The 16186-nt window shown below is 38.0% G+C and overlaps 1 protein-coding gene across 1 annotated transcript in view; it reads right to left on the bottom strand.

Moving 5' to 3' along the window:
* Positions 1–16186, bottom strand: part of fut8b (fucosyltransferase 8b (alpha (1,6) fucosyltransferase)) — a gene marked incomplete at its 3' end in the record, with an annotated part of 111829 nt that continues 95643 nt past the window's right edge. The window contains 4 exon segments of the mRNA XM_024291702.2: positions 1–770; positions 2985–3135; positions 3474–3650; positions 11456–11702. Of these exon segments, the coding sequence (XP_024147470.1) occupies positions 432–770; positions 2985–3135; positions 3474–3650; positions 11456–11702 (914 nt within the window).

Here is a 16186-nt window from a genome sequence, read left to right as displayed (position 1 = left end):
ATAAAATGTTTTTCTCTCTCGATCATCGATTCGACGCTTACACCGGTCGGACAGTAGTTCCATCGGAGGGGAAATCTCAGTCAGTCGTGTAGATTTTAATCGTTTTTCTTGCTTTTCTTTAAAAATTGATGTTCACGTCTACATCTCTACGGACCCGATGTCACAACGCCAGGTGCAGGGCGGGAGAGTGGGGGGAGGGCACAAGCATTTACACACAGGAACACACACGCTCCCACACACACAAACACGCACAAGAGTGCATTTTCATTCCTTTCACCCATGGGTTTTAGGCTTTTTTTTTCTTTTCTTCTTAGCCGAGCGCAGCGAGCGCGCCTTTCTTTTCTCTTCTGTACAAAAGCAGCCTCCTTCCCTGAAACCGGAGAATACGCATTTCTCCACTTTTCTTCTTTTCAGTTTCTCATTTTCCTGTTTTACTTCTTTTGAGAGTTGAGCAGTTTGTCTGCTTCGGGGTACAGCGGGTACTTCACAGTCTCGATTTTCTCCTTGACCTTGTACGAGGGGTAGAGGCCGGTGCGGCCCAGTTTGCGATTGATGCCTTTGGAGTATCCGTCCCAGTGGTTTCCGGCTACGCCGATCACGTCCCCGGGCTCCAAGGGAATGTCCTCGCTGTTGCGCGGCTGGTGTGGGTAGATGGCGATTTGATTGTGGGCGTTTTGACCCCCGAAGTAGTAGATATCGTCCAAGGAGTAGAAGAAAGAGGAGGCGTCTGGATGCAGCGTCTGCATGATCTCATAAGCCACTCGGCAAACCTGAAGAAAAAAGAGAAACAAACAATAACGGGGATTATTTTTTTGTTGTTTCCGCTGAATGAATTCATGAGAATTGACGAATGTCTTAATTAATCAGCTCTTCAGGCTCGAGAACGGACATAACTGTTCACTGTATGACATCTACGCTCCGTTTCCTTCCTGATACAAAGGCGGATAAAACGAGCTAAGCGACTCATTCCAGTTAAATCTTTCAAGAGGGTTAATAAGCCGAGAATCTGAGCAGGAATTAAGAAGCTCTCACATTATTTTCCGAGCAGGCAGTAAGCCTTTTCTATTCCATCTTATTGCTCGCACTCGAACGGGAACGTTTAGGACAAAAGCTTCGACTGCGAGTCAAAGGAGCAACAAACAGCCTTATTGTTGGAAACATGTGAGAGGAAATCACACAATGGGATCACTGTTAATCACATGGGAGCAATAACACAAGATGTGCTGGGTTTTGACAAAGGAGAAATATTTACCAGTAATTGTCATTTCTACAGCTAAAGCACGGAAGATCTTATCTTAAAAGCATCAAGGACTCAACGACTAAGTGGATTTAGTGCGAGATTAGATTAGGAACTGTAGTGTTTTGCATCTTTGATTATAATTGCCCCAGCAGTGAATCCATAGTGACTTTTAGGGGTTTATAGTCCCGCAGATTTGGTTTAAAAGGGCAGAAATGTCACCAAAAAAAAATGGAAAGGTCACGCAGTTACATCAGCTCTCTGAAGGGGGCAGTATTTCTCAAAATAGACATCAGTAAAAATCGGTATGAAACCATAAGACTTTGCGGTTTTCATTTTAATAGATTTGCACTGTAAGCATTTTTATTCATGTGACTTAAGGGGGATTCAGAACGACAGGTTTGATCTGCACCACAATTTGTTTTTTTTTTTCAATTTGTTTATTTTTATTCTAGGGTGGAGAATATTTCCGGTAATTCCACCACAAAGTGAGGAGCTGCAGGATTATGGAGGTGATGTGCTTCCATCTTTGGTTCTGACATTACTTTAAATCTCTGCATTCAAGTTTTAAGTGCACCAGAGTTCACTTGCAAGTGAACCCAAACTTTTACTTTAAGTTTCTACAAGTTTTTGGGTTATCCAGGTCAGTGGAGATTTGTAGAGACGAGCGTTCGAGTTTTAAAGGCAGCGCAGGTGGGTCTTCAAGGCTTGTAATGCTGCATTGGTGTGCATCAAATTTACTGCTCAATGCCTTGACGCCGCGGAGCAACAGCCAAAGTTTTTCTGGACTTCATTTGTTGCCACGACATGGAAAACATAGATGATGTTGAGTAAGTAGCTTGGGTTTATATCTTTTGGAGAGCTCTAGCCAAGCATGTCTGGGTTCACCAGATCATTCAGAGTCTAGGAAAGTTGGGTCAGGCAGAGCTAGCATAGCGTACACTAGCGTAACGGGCACGATCATTACAGCTCTATTAGCTCTGTGATAGGCTAACAACCTGTCCCCGAACAGTAACCGGGACAGCAACCCCAGCATTGAGCGGCCATATTGGATTTTTCTACCCTTCGATTGAGTCATTAAAAACGTCACATCCCCAAAGTCGAGTCCCTGATGGGTTTGCCGCGCCGGACGCCAAAATGTTACCACAGGATCTCATACCGCGTCAGTATATAGACTTAACATTAATTCTTGACGCCCCTACCGCACAAATCCTATCCATCTGGCATGATTGCAGCCTAAGACCACCTTAACGAATGCCATGAAAATAGAACGTACTATTGTCGTGTGTGTGGTAATTGTATTCAGAATAATTCAAGTTGCAAACACTTGTGACGTAGGGGTGATGACTTACGCCACACTCTAGTCATCAGTAAGATTGGCTCCTTACTGACTGCTCACATGTGCTGCGCGTATGGGGTGTTGGAGGTGATGGGGCACATTCAGGACGCTTTGATCGTCTAGTTTCCTCTAACAGGATGTTTGTACCTATCACTTGAACAGCACTAACGGGCTCCTGGTGCAGTATTTCTGCTTTACAGGTTCAATGACTGTCTACAACCTTGAGACTTCGTGGGTGCACCTGTAAAGGTTTGCCCATTTTTCACCTGCACATGTACCTGTAAAGGCAGAGCTTTGGTGAGCTTTTAAACCAAACTTGATTTAGGAAGCAAACTGTGGTGTAGAAGGAAAAAAAACAAAAAACAGCAGCCCAGGGTGCCAGAATTCTTCCACACAAAATAAGCTGACCTGCGAGGAAAATGTGCAAACCAAGAAGTCCGTCTGCGACAGGAAGTGGATGTCGAGGATGACTCCTCTTAAAGAGTTCTCAGTGTAGCGGTTGTGCAGGCCAGCCGACCATGAGATGGAGTTATCGCTGATGAACTCATAGTCTGGATACCTGAGGAGCAGGAAGTGAAAGAAAAGATGAGATTTTGCTGCATTTCTTTAACTTTGTATCTATAAATTAGTTACATTTTATTTAAAAGAAACACATCTTCAGATAATTGCACAATTTGCTTATATTTGTTATCAATTTAGCTATAAATTGCCTCATAATTGGGTCAATTAATCAACCAAAAACCATCAAAGATAATCCAAAGCCTTTTTTCACTCTAGGACCCAAAAGGACATTTCTTGAATTCAAGTATTCTGATTGTTGTCTTGATTATTACATATCTACCTCTAGGTGAGGAATAAGTAACGGTTTAAAATTTAGCAGATCTATTAGGAACAGACTTGGTCTTAGCCTCTTGCAGCAGGGATGGGTCATCGGTGGCCAGGTAAACGCGTTTCTTGTCGACACGGACACGTCTGGCCAGAAGCTGGAACTGTTCTTCCACGTGGACCATGTACTCCTCTATGGGGTGGAAAGCTGCCTCGGTGCCCACTTTATCAGTCCGTCTCACATGTACCCTGCAGGTAAGACGAAACAAGATGGATGGAGTTAGTATTGCAGCACTTAGACTGAAAAAAATAGTTCCTTTAGATTTACTTAATTATACAACTTGGAGAAGCATATGACAATTCCACAACTGAAAAATTTTCCCCCCACTTCATGATGAAAAATAGTATCCCTATCCCACATTTTTCCCCCCATGACAGTAGCCCATTGTCAGCTACACCAGAACACCTAGAGGCAGGATTGTTGACTGTATATGAGGAACTGGACTGAGTGAGTGTGATGTCACTCATAAAAAAAAATCCAACTAAATAAATTGGGGTTCCAACTAATTTAAGTCAATCCAGTCACCAGTTTTGGTGATATGGACAATGCCATGTTAGGGCCAGTAGGGAGTTTGGTCCAAATTGGTCAGAGTCTGCGTTTCTATGGCAACCACTCCACCCAATCGAGAAGACGCTCGTTGGAAGTTCACACAGCTACCACTTGAAAGCAGTCTACGCAAAATCTGTCAATCAAATGTTTCAAATGTGAGACGTGGGGGAAAGCAGTCAAGATATACTTTTGCTGAGGCATCTGATTGGCCAGTTTATAACTTGAATAACTTGCACTACAGAAAAGAAGAAATTAGTATTAGCAAGAACGTGCTTTAAAAAGGTAGGGAAAGAATGCTTATCCTGACAAATACGTTTATGGGATTTCGGATTCAGTGGCTACTTCCTGTTTGAGGTCAATGGTCAGGATCTATTCAGAGACATTCATTGGCACTGTAAAAAAAATGTGGCTTCTGCGAGCGAAACATCTCCAAAAACCCTAACTCCTGTGAGACGATGAGGCAAACATAGAAAAAGTGCTTCAGAAGTTCAAAGAAAGCTCTGCTCTTGATTTCTACCATTGGCAAGGTATCAATCATCGACTGTGCTGGGGTGCCAAAGACTGAAAGTGAGAAGAATGGGGGGGCAGAAGGTGACAGGAATGTTGGAGTGTATCATCTTGTATCATCTCTGTGTCCTCTGATTAGGCAGAGGTCTTGACATCTGCTTTTTGTCAGGATCCCTCTCTCCTGTTGCTTTGTTTCTTTCATGTCTGCTCTTCTTTGTTCCTGCAAACCCTGTTTTTCCTTTGCCCTTTTCTCTCTTGTCAGAGCAGCAGAGGCTGCATGGCTTCGTGCATCTCCTCGCCATTTCCTCCCTCCTCTGTTCCTATCGGCTCTCTCCCACACGACAGGAACAGTAATTTAATTCATTCCCATCTATTCATAAGGTATTGGCAAGGCAGGGCAAATCTTACAGTGGGTGTAAATGCATTCATTAAAGACACAGGACACACGCGGCGCACTAGACACAGCCAGTGCTGATTCGTGCAGATTATGACGATTCTATAGACCAAATAAATTACACGTTAGAGAATGACCCCAGGGCTTTGGCTGCCATCCAGACACAAGTGAAGAAGATCAGGAAGCTGCGGTCTGCTCGGCTCAAAAACTTCCTTATATCTAAAACTTGACACAATAGCTCATTATTACATGAACTAAAAGCAGAGTTACTGCCAATGAAATGTGTTTTGACATTAACACATGCCAGAGTTGCAATTAAGATTTCCCTTTACGACTCAAATTAAAGATGATGGTAAACAACAAGCTAACTCCTCTCAAAAACTAAATTAACTCTTACAACTTGGAAAAAATCTCTTGATTTGAGTCACTCGGTGCTACAGATTCTCACTCCCAACCCGACATATATGGACGTTGTGGTTCAGAAACTCCTACATGTTACTTTTTGAAGTTTTGGGTGTCCCCAACTTGTCGGTTTTTTTTTTACATGCTGGCTGTTCCCATTAAATCAGGGGTCAGAATCTCTTGTAAGACCAGTTCCACAGAAAAAGTGGAACTGGTCTGGTACCAAACTGGTTCAGGGTTAGGGTACCTGGGTTTCTGGTACGCATCCTGAGGGTTGGGGACCCTGATTAGCATATGCATTTTTTGTCTCCTGGTACCAAGCGGCCCTCGGACCGGTACCGGTTCAGGCCCCAGAGGTCAGAGACCCCTGATTCAATGGGAACACTGAGCACGTCCAATAACAACAAGTGGGGGACACCCAGAACATCCAAGACTGATGTGGAGGGGACCCAAACCATACACCCACACATCAAGAGTTGGAAGTGAGAATGCGTTTCTCTGTGACATTTATCTCTGATATTTGATGACTTCTGCAGTTGCATCTGGTGATTTAATACGTCCCCATTGCTGGAAAATTCCTATTATAATTTTCCACCAAAATATTTTCTCCTTCACTTTATGACTTGCTTTTCTCCAGAACCCCCTGACCTATGGTGGCAAATGAAATCAAGTGGGACTTCTACCGTATGTTCAAAGATATTAATATCTGTATTTCTTTTAAATATTTAAAAGTGTGCAGTTATTTTTCATTATTAGTGCTAAAGGTTTTCTGTCATTTAGGAAAAAAATCCCAACTTCCTGATGGAACCATGTCTAAAAACCAATACATAGATGAAAGCTAGATGTGGCTATTTACTGTATGAGAATGAGTAAGAGTGACATCACCCGTAGAAAATGTCTTACTTCCGGCTCAATTTTTCGCATAATAAATGCGGCCATGTTGGAGCCAGAAGTCAGTAAGCAGTGATTGGTCCATGTCAGTCTTTGTTATCATTTCTATGGCAACTATTCTTGCTAATCAGGATTGTTGGAAGTCTAGACTTGGGGGAATCCGTCAAAAGTTTTTACCATTCAAAGTGTGACGATATACTTTAATTCAGGCATGCGATTGGCCAGTTTATGTACGGGATAATGCCAGATGAGGTCTACATGATCAGAAGTCGCTCATGTGGAGTTAAATTCATCAAACAGGTGAAAGGAAACTACAAAATCACTCGTCTGTTCTAGTGTCTTGCTTTAACGAAGAACGAATGTCAATTGGAGTTCCTCCTCCAGTTACCATCGAGTGTTTCAACACATACTCATTACCCAAGTCGTCATATATTGAAATATGGTTAGGGAACCCCTCCGTCAAAAATTGACTTTTTGGATATACCCAACTTTGTTGACATGCTGGCTAGTCCAATTAAATCAGGGCTACCCAACTCTGGACCAGGTACCGAGACGCTGTGGACCGCACTAGTACCCCAACGTTAACCCGTGTCCGACACGGTGCGCGTTCGGTACCGCGTTTGGTACCTTGTCATTACCGGGCACGTCCCTAAGACCGGTCCGTGTCCAGATAAATCGCCTTGATTCTGGATTTCATTGGGCCCTGATTCAAGACCTCCTAGTGCTACCGGCTCCCTTTCGGTAAAGCTAGACCTTGATCAGAGATTCAGACTACTTCCGCCTCAACAAAATGAAATAAGTATTCCCAAAACGCTGGTGACAGATGACAGTTCACATGATCGATTCACGCTCTCAACCATAAGAATAATACGTCCAAACCATACTTCAGCATGCGTCGATTTAGGTAATGAGCATGTGTTGGGTCCTTACACACACACCATCCGTGTGACTTGAACGTCTTTTTTAGGTGTCCATTATCCCTGTGGATTACTTTTCAATAAACACTCCCACACCATGGTATAAAATATGAAAAACTTGCAGTAAAGAAAAAAATATCATGAAAAAATGTAGGACCTAATATCTATAACAGCTGTAGAATATAACTGGACATATATTTCATATTTGACTTTAAACCGGTGTCTTCAGCTGGTCTTTTTACTGGGCTTTACCAATGCTTGCACTTATTCTATTGCCAACTCTTTTCTATAATGTTGCCATTTATATCATCCCTTCTGATTGCCATGGTGATGCTGCAGCTGCAAGCCGGATCCCACTCGATCATTTCCTCTGACCGTCCTGGCAACCATTATACTGAATTAACTCACGCAATGGAAGAGCTACTCGCTCTGGTACTGTTGAGCACAGACCGGGCGGCTACAGTGGCCCATGCTTTGGCATTTAGAGAGCCATCTTCAGAAACGCTACTTCAGAATTCCTATTCAACCTCAAAGTTACTTCCAACATTTACCACCTATACTTCACATATGCATGCCTCACCTTCATCCACAATACATAGTAGTGTTCAGTCACTTTATTGCAACATAGGTGCCGCAAAGTGAAGGTATTGAGGTTCAAATAAATGGGATTAGAAATACGGCTGCCACGATTAGTCAACCAATTGACGACTAATCGAATATTAAACTAGTCGACCACTAATTTAATAGTCGGTTAATCGTTACCATATACTTATATAAAGTCAGAGTGTCGTAAAGATGAAAGTATAATGTAAAGACCATACAGTATAATGGTGTTATGCTAGCATTTTGGACTATTTGGGCATTTATTAACGTTTTTAGAGGTATTTTGGAGTTTAGCTAATATTTTAGCTACATGCTAGTTATAGCTAATTTAGGATTCTTCAGTATTTTAGGCTAATTTGGAATTTAGCTAATATTTCAGCTACATGTCCCTGTTAGGCTAATTTAGGCTTTTTTAGGCTGATTTGGAGCTAGGCTAATATTTACATGCTAGCTGTTTTGGTTAATTTTGGCTTTTTTTGTTTTTTAGGCTAATTTAAAGTTTAGCTTTAGTTTAGCTTTTTTAGGGAATTTTGACGTTTAGCTATTTTTCAAGCTACATGCTAGCTGTTTTGGCTAATTCAGGCTTTCTTATGCTATTTTAGAGCAAGGCTAATATTTACATGCTAGCGGTTTTGGCTAATTTATAATTTTTTTTTCAATTTTTTAGCTAATTTGGAGTTTAGCTAATATATCAGCAACATGCAAGCTATCTTAATAATTTAGGATTTTTTTTTGTTTTTAGGCTAATTTGACATTTAGCTAATATTTTAGCCGGCTATCAGCTTCAGCGTTTTGAGCTATTAGCTTCAGCGATTTCAACTACCAATTTTAGCCTCTTCTGCTATCAGCGCTAGCATCTTTAGCAGCCAAATTCAGCTAACAGCATTCAGACTTGCATTATCAGAGGTAATGCTATATATCTAGTTTTTAGTTAGTTAAAATATAATGATGGTTAAGATGTGTGCTTTACATCCAGTTTGCCCAAGACCCAATTAGTCGACTAATCGGAAAAAATAATCGGTGATTAGTCGACTATTGAAATAATCGTTTGTGGCAGCACTAATTAGAAACTTTATTTTATCTGGCGCTTAATTTCAGTGAGCGTCTCCCGGTGGAATGTTGGGAGAAAAGGGCATACATGGGTGTAAGAAACATTAAGAGTGTTGATAGAAAGCTGTAGATGAGAGTGAAAGGGAATGTGAGAATGGATGCACGCCCAGGGAATATGATGGAGACTAAAAAACAAGAACAATTCAGGAAAAAAGGGATCATGATGAAAGGAGTATTGAATAAATTAAAAGAAAAGAGGTCTGCTTGAATAGGAAGAAAGGGATGGAAGGTGAGAAACAACAGAAAAACACAGAGATGAGCGGTGATTGCTTGCAGCTAAATGCAAAAAAGATGAGTGGAAAACCATGTGAGAGACAAATTTAAACTTCTAAACTATTTCCTTTTTTATGGAGGGTGAAGCTTATGAAAGGTTAGCTAAGGAGCCAATAACAAATACCGTCTCCTGAGGAAACTATACATGTTGGCCCAGAGTCTACACAACTAAATGGGTTAAAACAACAAGAGAGAATCTTTGGTAACGTCTCATTTAGGATTGAAGTTCTGATATAAAGAATTATTCATGAGTCAGGAGAGGCTGCTGGAAGGAACACCAGTGTTGGTTAAGTAAACAAGCTTCCAAATGTGTCCAGCCGAGCTTCTTCTTTGGTGTATATTTCCACTTTAAAAACGATCAGATCTTAATGTTATGGGGAAAACTAAAATTATAAACTGACTGAAGATGACTTTATCACTTATGTAAGGATTAGAGGACAAACTGAGTCAAATAAAACAATCATTTTATTCATGCAAGAAAAATAAAAGAAAAAAAGTTGGCTGAGAGATCATAGTTTGATAAAAATGAAGGATTTCTACTGACGGCATAAAACATCACCTGCTGATTATTCATCTGTGAAGTTTGAATCTTTCTGAAAATTCAGCTTTAGTGCAGCTTTGAGCTGACTTTCTATATGTAGCCTTTATATGAGGTCAAAGCAGGATCAGATCAAAGTCAATCAAAAACAGAGAATGGAAATGAGAAAAATAGAAAATGTAAATTTGGGTAAAAAAATATATTAAATTTAAAAATGTTAAAAAAGAAGGCTCAAAACCAACAAACAAGAATTCAGAAACAAAATTATTTGTATTATTTTTTATTGTAATAATATTATATTATATTACAAAAACATGTATTATTATTATTTTCATTTTCGTTCACTTATCTCCTCATTTATTTTTTTTCAGTTCTAGTTTCAAATTTACTTTTTTTGTAATTAAATGTAAAAGATATTTTTCTGTTAAAATTCTATTTTTTATTTTTAAGTTACATTTTTTAATATTTCCATCAAGTTTAAAATAATTTATTTCTAAATTACATTTTTTTCAAGTTCAAAAATGTATCTTTTAAATGTAATGTTCACTTTTTCTGATTTTTATTTCTTTTTTTCAGATTTACAATGTGTAATTTTGAGCTTAAAAACTTTTCAATTTTTTTATTTTTCTTTTAAAATTATCATTTTTTTTCATATACAATTTTGTTTTAGTCCTTTTTAAATTTAAAACATATATTTTTTAATACATTTCTTTTAAATGTTCATATTTCCTTTAAGTTTTCAATGTCTACTTTTGAGTTTAAATGAGTTTTAAATTTACAATTTGTTTTTCATTCACTTTGATTTCAAAACTTTTTCTTTAGAAATTTTAATTTTTTTTAAATACAAAAGTATTTCTTTCAAATTTAAAACACATTATTTAACATATTTATTTCAAAATGTTATATTACCTTAAAGTTTAAAATGTCGACTTTTAAGTTTAAAGCAGTTTTCAAACTTTGTCCCCAGACTTTAATCTCATCTTTGTGCACAAAACTGTAAATTTATATTCTTGAATTCTTCTTTCGAACATTTTTTTCGGAGAGCAAACTGATACCTCTAAGGTCGACCTCTTGACCCGAGAAACCAGCTTGTTCTGGACACTTTTGGATTATTTTTTTAATTCCTGATTAAATAATAATTTAAAAAATATATACTTTCAGGGATTTAAATTTAGCACCATATAAAATAAAATAAAATAAAATTCAAACACAGGGCCTGACACGAATGAATGTGCAGGTTGTGAGTTTGAACAAAGTCTGGATGACAATGTAGGTCAGCTTCTCATAAGAGGAGTTTCACTGCTGTGTTTGGGCGTCTCATGGGATCTGTTGACAAGAAGAAAAATGTAATAAAACGGCAGCGCTAATTAAAAAAGACCAGTGAAGATAAAAGAGTGGCTGCCAGGCCACTGTGGTTGTTTTCTCAGTAATAATGGATCTCCTTCCTCGTTGGCTTCAGATTTATCGGCTCTGAAATTGCCTTTAGTCTTTAGTCATACTTGATAGAAAAGATCAAGCGTTTAGTCGGGCGTCAACAACAACAAGACGGGATCAAAGAAGTTGAGACCGACGGTTCGAACCCCAACATTTCAGCCTCGAACTCCCATGATACCATCGGAATGTTCACTGGTGTGTATATGTAAATATGAACGCTTTATGAACTTGTAGTCGCTGCAGCCCCTGTGATCTGACCATTTACTGACGATAAGCTCAGTGATGAAACTTCTCTTGCATAAACATAATGAATAAGTCAGAAAAACTGAAGCTTTAAGTAGGAAAATGTAGCGAATAAAGCCGACGCCTCCTCACCCAATGATGGGATGCTTGAAGCCCAGCTTGGCGGTGCTCTGTTGGATCTCCTTCTCCAGCCACGCCTGAGGACGGACCAGGTATTTGACGAACTGGGACACCCACCAGACGGACGGGTCTCCGTGCAGACGGTGCAGGCGCGGGGCCAGATCTTCGGGGATTGCCAGGGGTAAGTACGGGGGTCGAGGGTGAAGGCTGTCCACGATAGGCAACTCCACGACTTGGACGTCCTTATCGTGAGCCTCCCCTAGAGAGATTCATGAGGGAAAAAACAGGAGGGAGGGGCAAACGTGAGACTATGGACTTTACCCAGTTATTTTATCTCTAATTCTTTATTGGTTAATAAGAAAATTCCTTATTTTATTAATATTTGAGTCAAAAATATAAATCATTATTAGTGCTGTCAATTGATTAAAACAAAATAATCAGATTAATCAGACTTTTGGGTTGTGATTAATCGCGATCAATCACTGCACGATCAATCAAAATGTCTTACTAGGTAAATTTTATATGAAAATTCAAATTCAACTTTATCTATACAGCACTGAATCATAGGATTAATAACGATTAATCACTAAGTAAATGTTACATGAAAATTGAAATTCAGCTTTATTTACGCGATTAAAAACAAGATCAATCACGATTAATCGCTGCACGATCAATCAAAATGTTTTACCAGGTAAATAGTATATGACAATTCAAATTCAACTTTTTTAATACAGCATTTAATCATGATTAATCACAATATTTTACTCAGTAAATTTTATATGACATTCAACTTTAGTTATATAGCATTGTATCATCGCGATTAATTGCAAAGATCACGATTAATTACGATGTTTTACTTGGTAAATATTGTATGACAATTCAAATTCAACTTTTTTTATATAGAACTTAATCACGCAAATAATCATGATAATATAACGATGTTTCACTTGGTGAATTCTATATGACAATTCAAATTCAACTTTTATAGCACTATATCATGTAATTAATTGCGGTTAATCGCGATTAATCACAATGTTTTACTTGGTAAATATTGTATGACAATTAAAATTCAACTTTATTCATATAAAACTTAATCACGCAAATAATTATGATAATATAACGATGTTTCACTTGGTAAATTCTATATGACAATTCAAATTCAACTTATATAGCACTATATCATACAATTAATCGTGATTAATCGCGATTAATCACAATGTTTTACTCGATACATTTTACGACAATTCAAATTCAGGTTTATTTATATAGAACTTAATCATGGGATTAATCGCGATTAATCACTGCACGATTAATCACAATGTTTTACTAGGTAAATTTTATGAAAATGTGCAGATTTTAAATAAAAACAGGTCAGAGAGAATTTTTTTTCCTCAATTTTTATCGTCTGAAAAGTTTCAATTTAGACAAGTTACCACAGGGGTGTAATTTGTGAGCACAAAACACTCGTTATGTTTTAAATATCAGAATGAAAAAAAAAAAAAATTAGGAAACATCAGTACAACAAGAAAGCAAACGATTTGAAGTAAAACCTGCTTTTAAGACATAAAAATATTTTAGTGGAGCTTAAGTTTTTTTCTAAACTTCTCAAAACCATGAAATTTAATAATTTCTCTTTTTTTATTAATAGTTAGGATCTAGAAATTTTTTTTTATTTCAGTCAAAATCATTATTTTTTGTTCCAAACTCTGGACAATATAAACTTGATTTATGACTCAAAAAGCCTCAAATTTTAAGGATGTTATTTCAAAGTAAAAAAAAAAAAAAAACTAGACTGCATTTATAGTCATTATTTTGGAAACAAAAATGTGGATTTATGTTCTCAGAACAAATGCAAGCCTTAGATTTTTATTTGGATTTATTAAGATAGACCAGCTCGTACTCAGATCGGATTCACATTTTGTTCTAAAAACGAGTCATTTCCGCTTTTTACACTAGTTTTTGGTCACTGTAGTGTAAAAGTACTACAAATACATGCGTATAAACTCAAAAAGTACACATTATTTGCAGTATAACATTCAATTTAGGTAATTATTTTAGTTTTCTTTTATTTTTCCTTGTATAAATACTTGTGTTTTAGTCATTGTTTCTAGTATTTGATATTTTATTAGGATTTTTTAGTAAGTCTTAAATGATTGTAAGTTTTTCTTAAAATTCTTTAACTTTGTTTTTACAATTTCTGGTCAGAAATGGCCCATAAAATGACCAAACAAGTGCAGGTATAATCTCTTGTAGTTTCATTAATTGTTTCAGGTATTACAGGCGGCGTCTGGCTTTGGTGACTGGCAGCCACTCTTTACCTGGCCTCGCTCAAAGGTCAACTTAATCTCCTTTCTATCAAGCAGAATAAAGCAAAGGGCAGCTGTGCTCGGGACCCGGATTTGAGGAGTAAAGAGAGGGGCGGCGTGTTATTTGAAACCAGCACCCCTTGGGCCGAGTCCTGCTTGGAAGACGCCCCGAGCGCGAGGTTGAGCAGCGCTGATTTATGAAGGTCAACGCTTTGGACTGCAGAGCGCCTCGACAGAGACTTCTCCGACTGCACAAATATGCAAATTTTGCACCTTAACGCTACAGCAACAAATACAAACGACGTACGTGAAGTCGATAATTTAAAAAAAAACAACAATAAAAAGGGAATATTCCTTCATACTCTTAATCACACACAAAGAACCCCAGCTAATCACATCTCACCAGAAGGAATATGCCTGGCAGACACAACCTTGCTTCTATTTCAGTGCGCGTGTTTGTGTAAAAACCCTTTTGATTCTTCATAAAAATATCGCTGCTTTTTTCAGACCAAAGTGGCTTTTGTAACATCCGCAGACGGGGGCTCTAATACAGCCGCAGATGCAGCCTCAAAACGACACTTCCAAATAAACGGCATAATGAGTCATTAAAAATGGCCTTTCACAGACACGGAGCATAAAAAAAACATGTTAAAAAACAAGGACAGAAACAGAGGCTTCCATTTCTGTGTGCATGCCGGAGCATGAACTGAATATAAATTGGTAGACGTATTAAATATTGAACAGAAAAAATATTCCCAGGCCCCGTCTTTGCTTATATAACAGCCCTGGCATGAATCACATATGGGGGAATGGGCACATTTTCCGTCCTGCACTTCTATGACTAATATCGGGACATTCAGCAGATATTTCTCTCTTAATTGCATGGCTTAATTAAAAAAGGTCAGCAGCGAAAAGGGCAAAGAAAATAGCATTTTTACATTTATTTTGACCTCAATTTCACTCCTAACAGTATCAACCATAATATTGAATATTCAGTCAATTTATTTGCTTTTAAACATCCAGACTTGTGTAAATTGCGTCAACAAAAGGGCTAATTGGGTCTAGAAAACCTAAAATATAATTATGTTGTATTGTAAACAGACATTTGAACTCGCTATATGAAGCTTTACAGATAAAACTGCACAAACGTAAGACTTATGTGAGATGAAAAAGGGAAGAGCGACGCCGGGCTGCAATCACCAATCATTTCTATTCATGAAAAAGTCTTTTTTTTTCATGAAATTTGTCCTTTCAAGAAACTAAATCTACAAACACTTTAAAGCACATTCATGCACTCTTAAGTACAAGCAGAAAATATGTTTTTTTTAAATGCAATTTTCTGTTTACTTCAAAATAAAGTCAAGGAAATTTCCTCTGACGTGTGCAGACAAGGAACAAAATATAAAATACGTTTATCCTACAGTAAATAATAATAATAAATCAATTATTTTTATAGAATAATTGCTAAAAAAATAGATTTTTTAAGAGCCTACCTCCTGTGGTGCCACTTCTTTAATTTTATTTTGAAGATTTCTCTGTATTTATTTTTGGAATGCTGTTCCTCTTCCTCGTTTGCTTGCTCACACGCCTACAATCCCATGTCCTTCCTCTATGTTCATTTGGGAAAACAGACATATGCTCTAACTTGAAAGAAACAGGATTCATTAAATCTGCCAGCGGAACAACCCTGCCGCCTAAAGAAAACATGTTTTTAGTGAAACTTTTAGACAACATCCGTTTTTCTTAAAGATCCACTCCGATGAAGATGGTGTTTTCTAATGATGGAGGACATATAACAAGAAAATTAGGCTTAAAATAGAACGTCTGAGTATTTATTCAAATCATAAATCAGGAGCAAATGACAAAATTCTGTTTAAAAAAAAAAAAAAAAGGTTGTGACATAGAATGTACAATCGGCGGGAAACAATCCCTTTGCTCCACCCCATAATGATGTAAGCTTCTGTATCCGACTAGATCCATGAAAGTCTGGGAGTGTGAGGGACTGAAAGCTAGCAGGAGAGCGCGTAAACAGATGGATGATGGGAAGTAGAGGCGGGCTTGTTTCGCCCCAGAGGTGAATTGCAGAAACTATGTACTAAGACTGCCACAAACGACTATTTTAATAGTTGACTAATCGGCAACTATTTTTCCGATAAGTCGACTAATCGGATCGCAAGGACTGGATATAAAACACACATGTATTCTTAAACTTGAAGTGTTTAATCTATATGCTAACTAAAAATAAAACACGTTGGCGTGTTGTTATGGTACCCTAGTCTTTCGAGAACTTCCTGTGACATCACTACTGACCCGGATTAGCAGCGCATGTGTGTCGAGGACAATGCGGACGCGGAATTTGAAAGTTGAGTCTATAGTATTAAATTAGCCGTCGACTATTTAAATAGTCAACATAGTAGTGAGTGATTGTCTATTAATT

The sequence above is a fragment of the Oryzias melastigma genome, linkage group LG24 (genome assembly GCF_002922805.2).
Source record: "Oryzias melastigma strain HK-1 linkage group LG24, ASM292280v2, whole genome shotgun sequence".
Classification (NCBI taxonomy): domain Eukaryota; kingdom Metazoa; phylum Chordata; class Actinopteri; order Beloniformes; family Adrianichthyidae; genus Oryzias; species Oryzias melastigma.
Note: the sequence above shows the minus strand (reverse complement) of the source record. Positions and strands in the feature narration are given on the sequence as shown.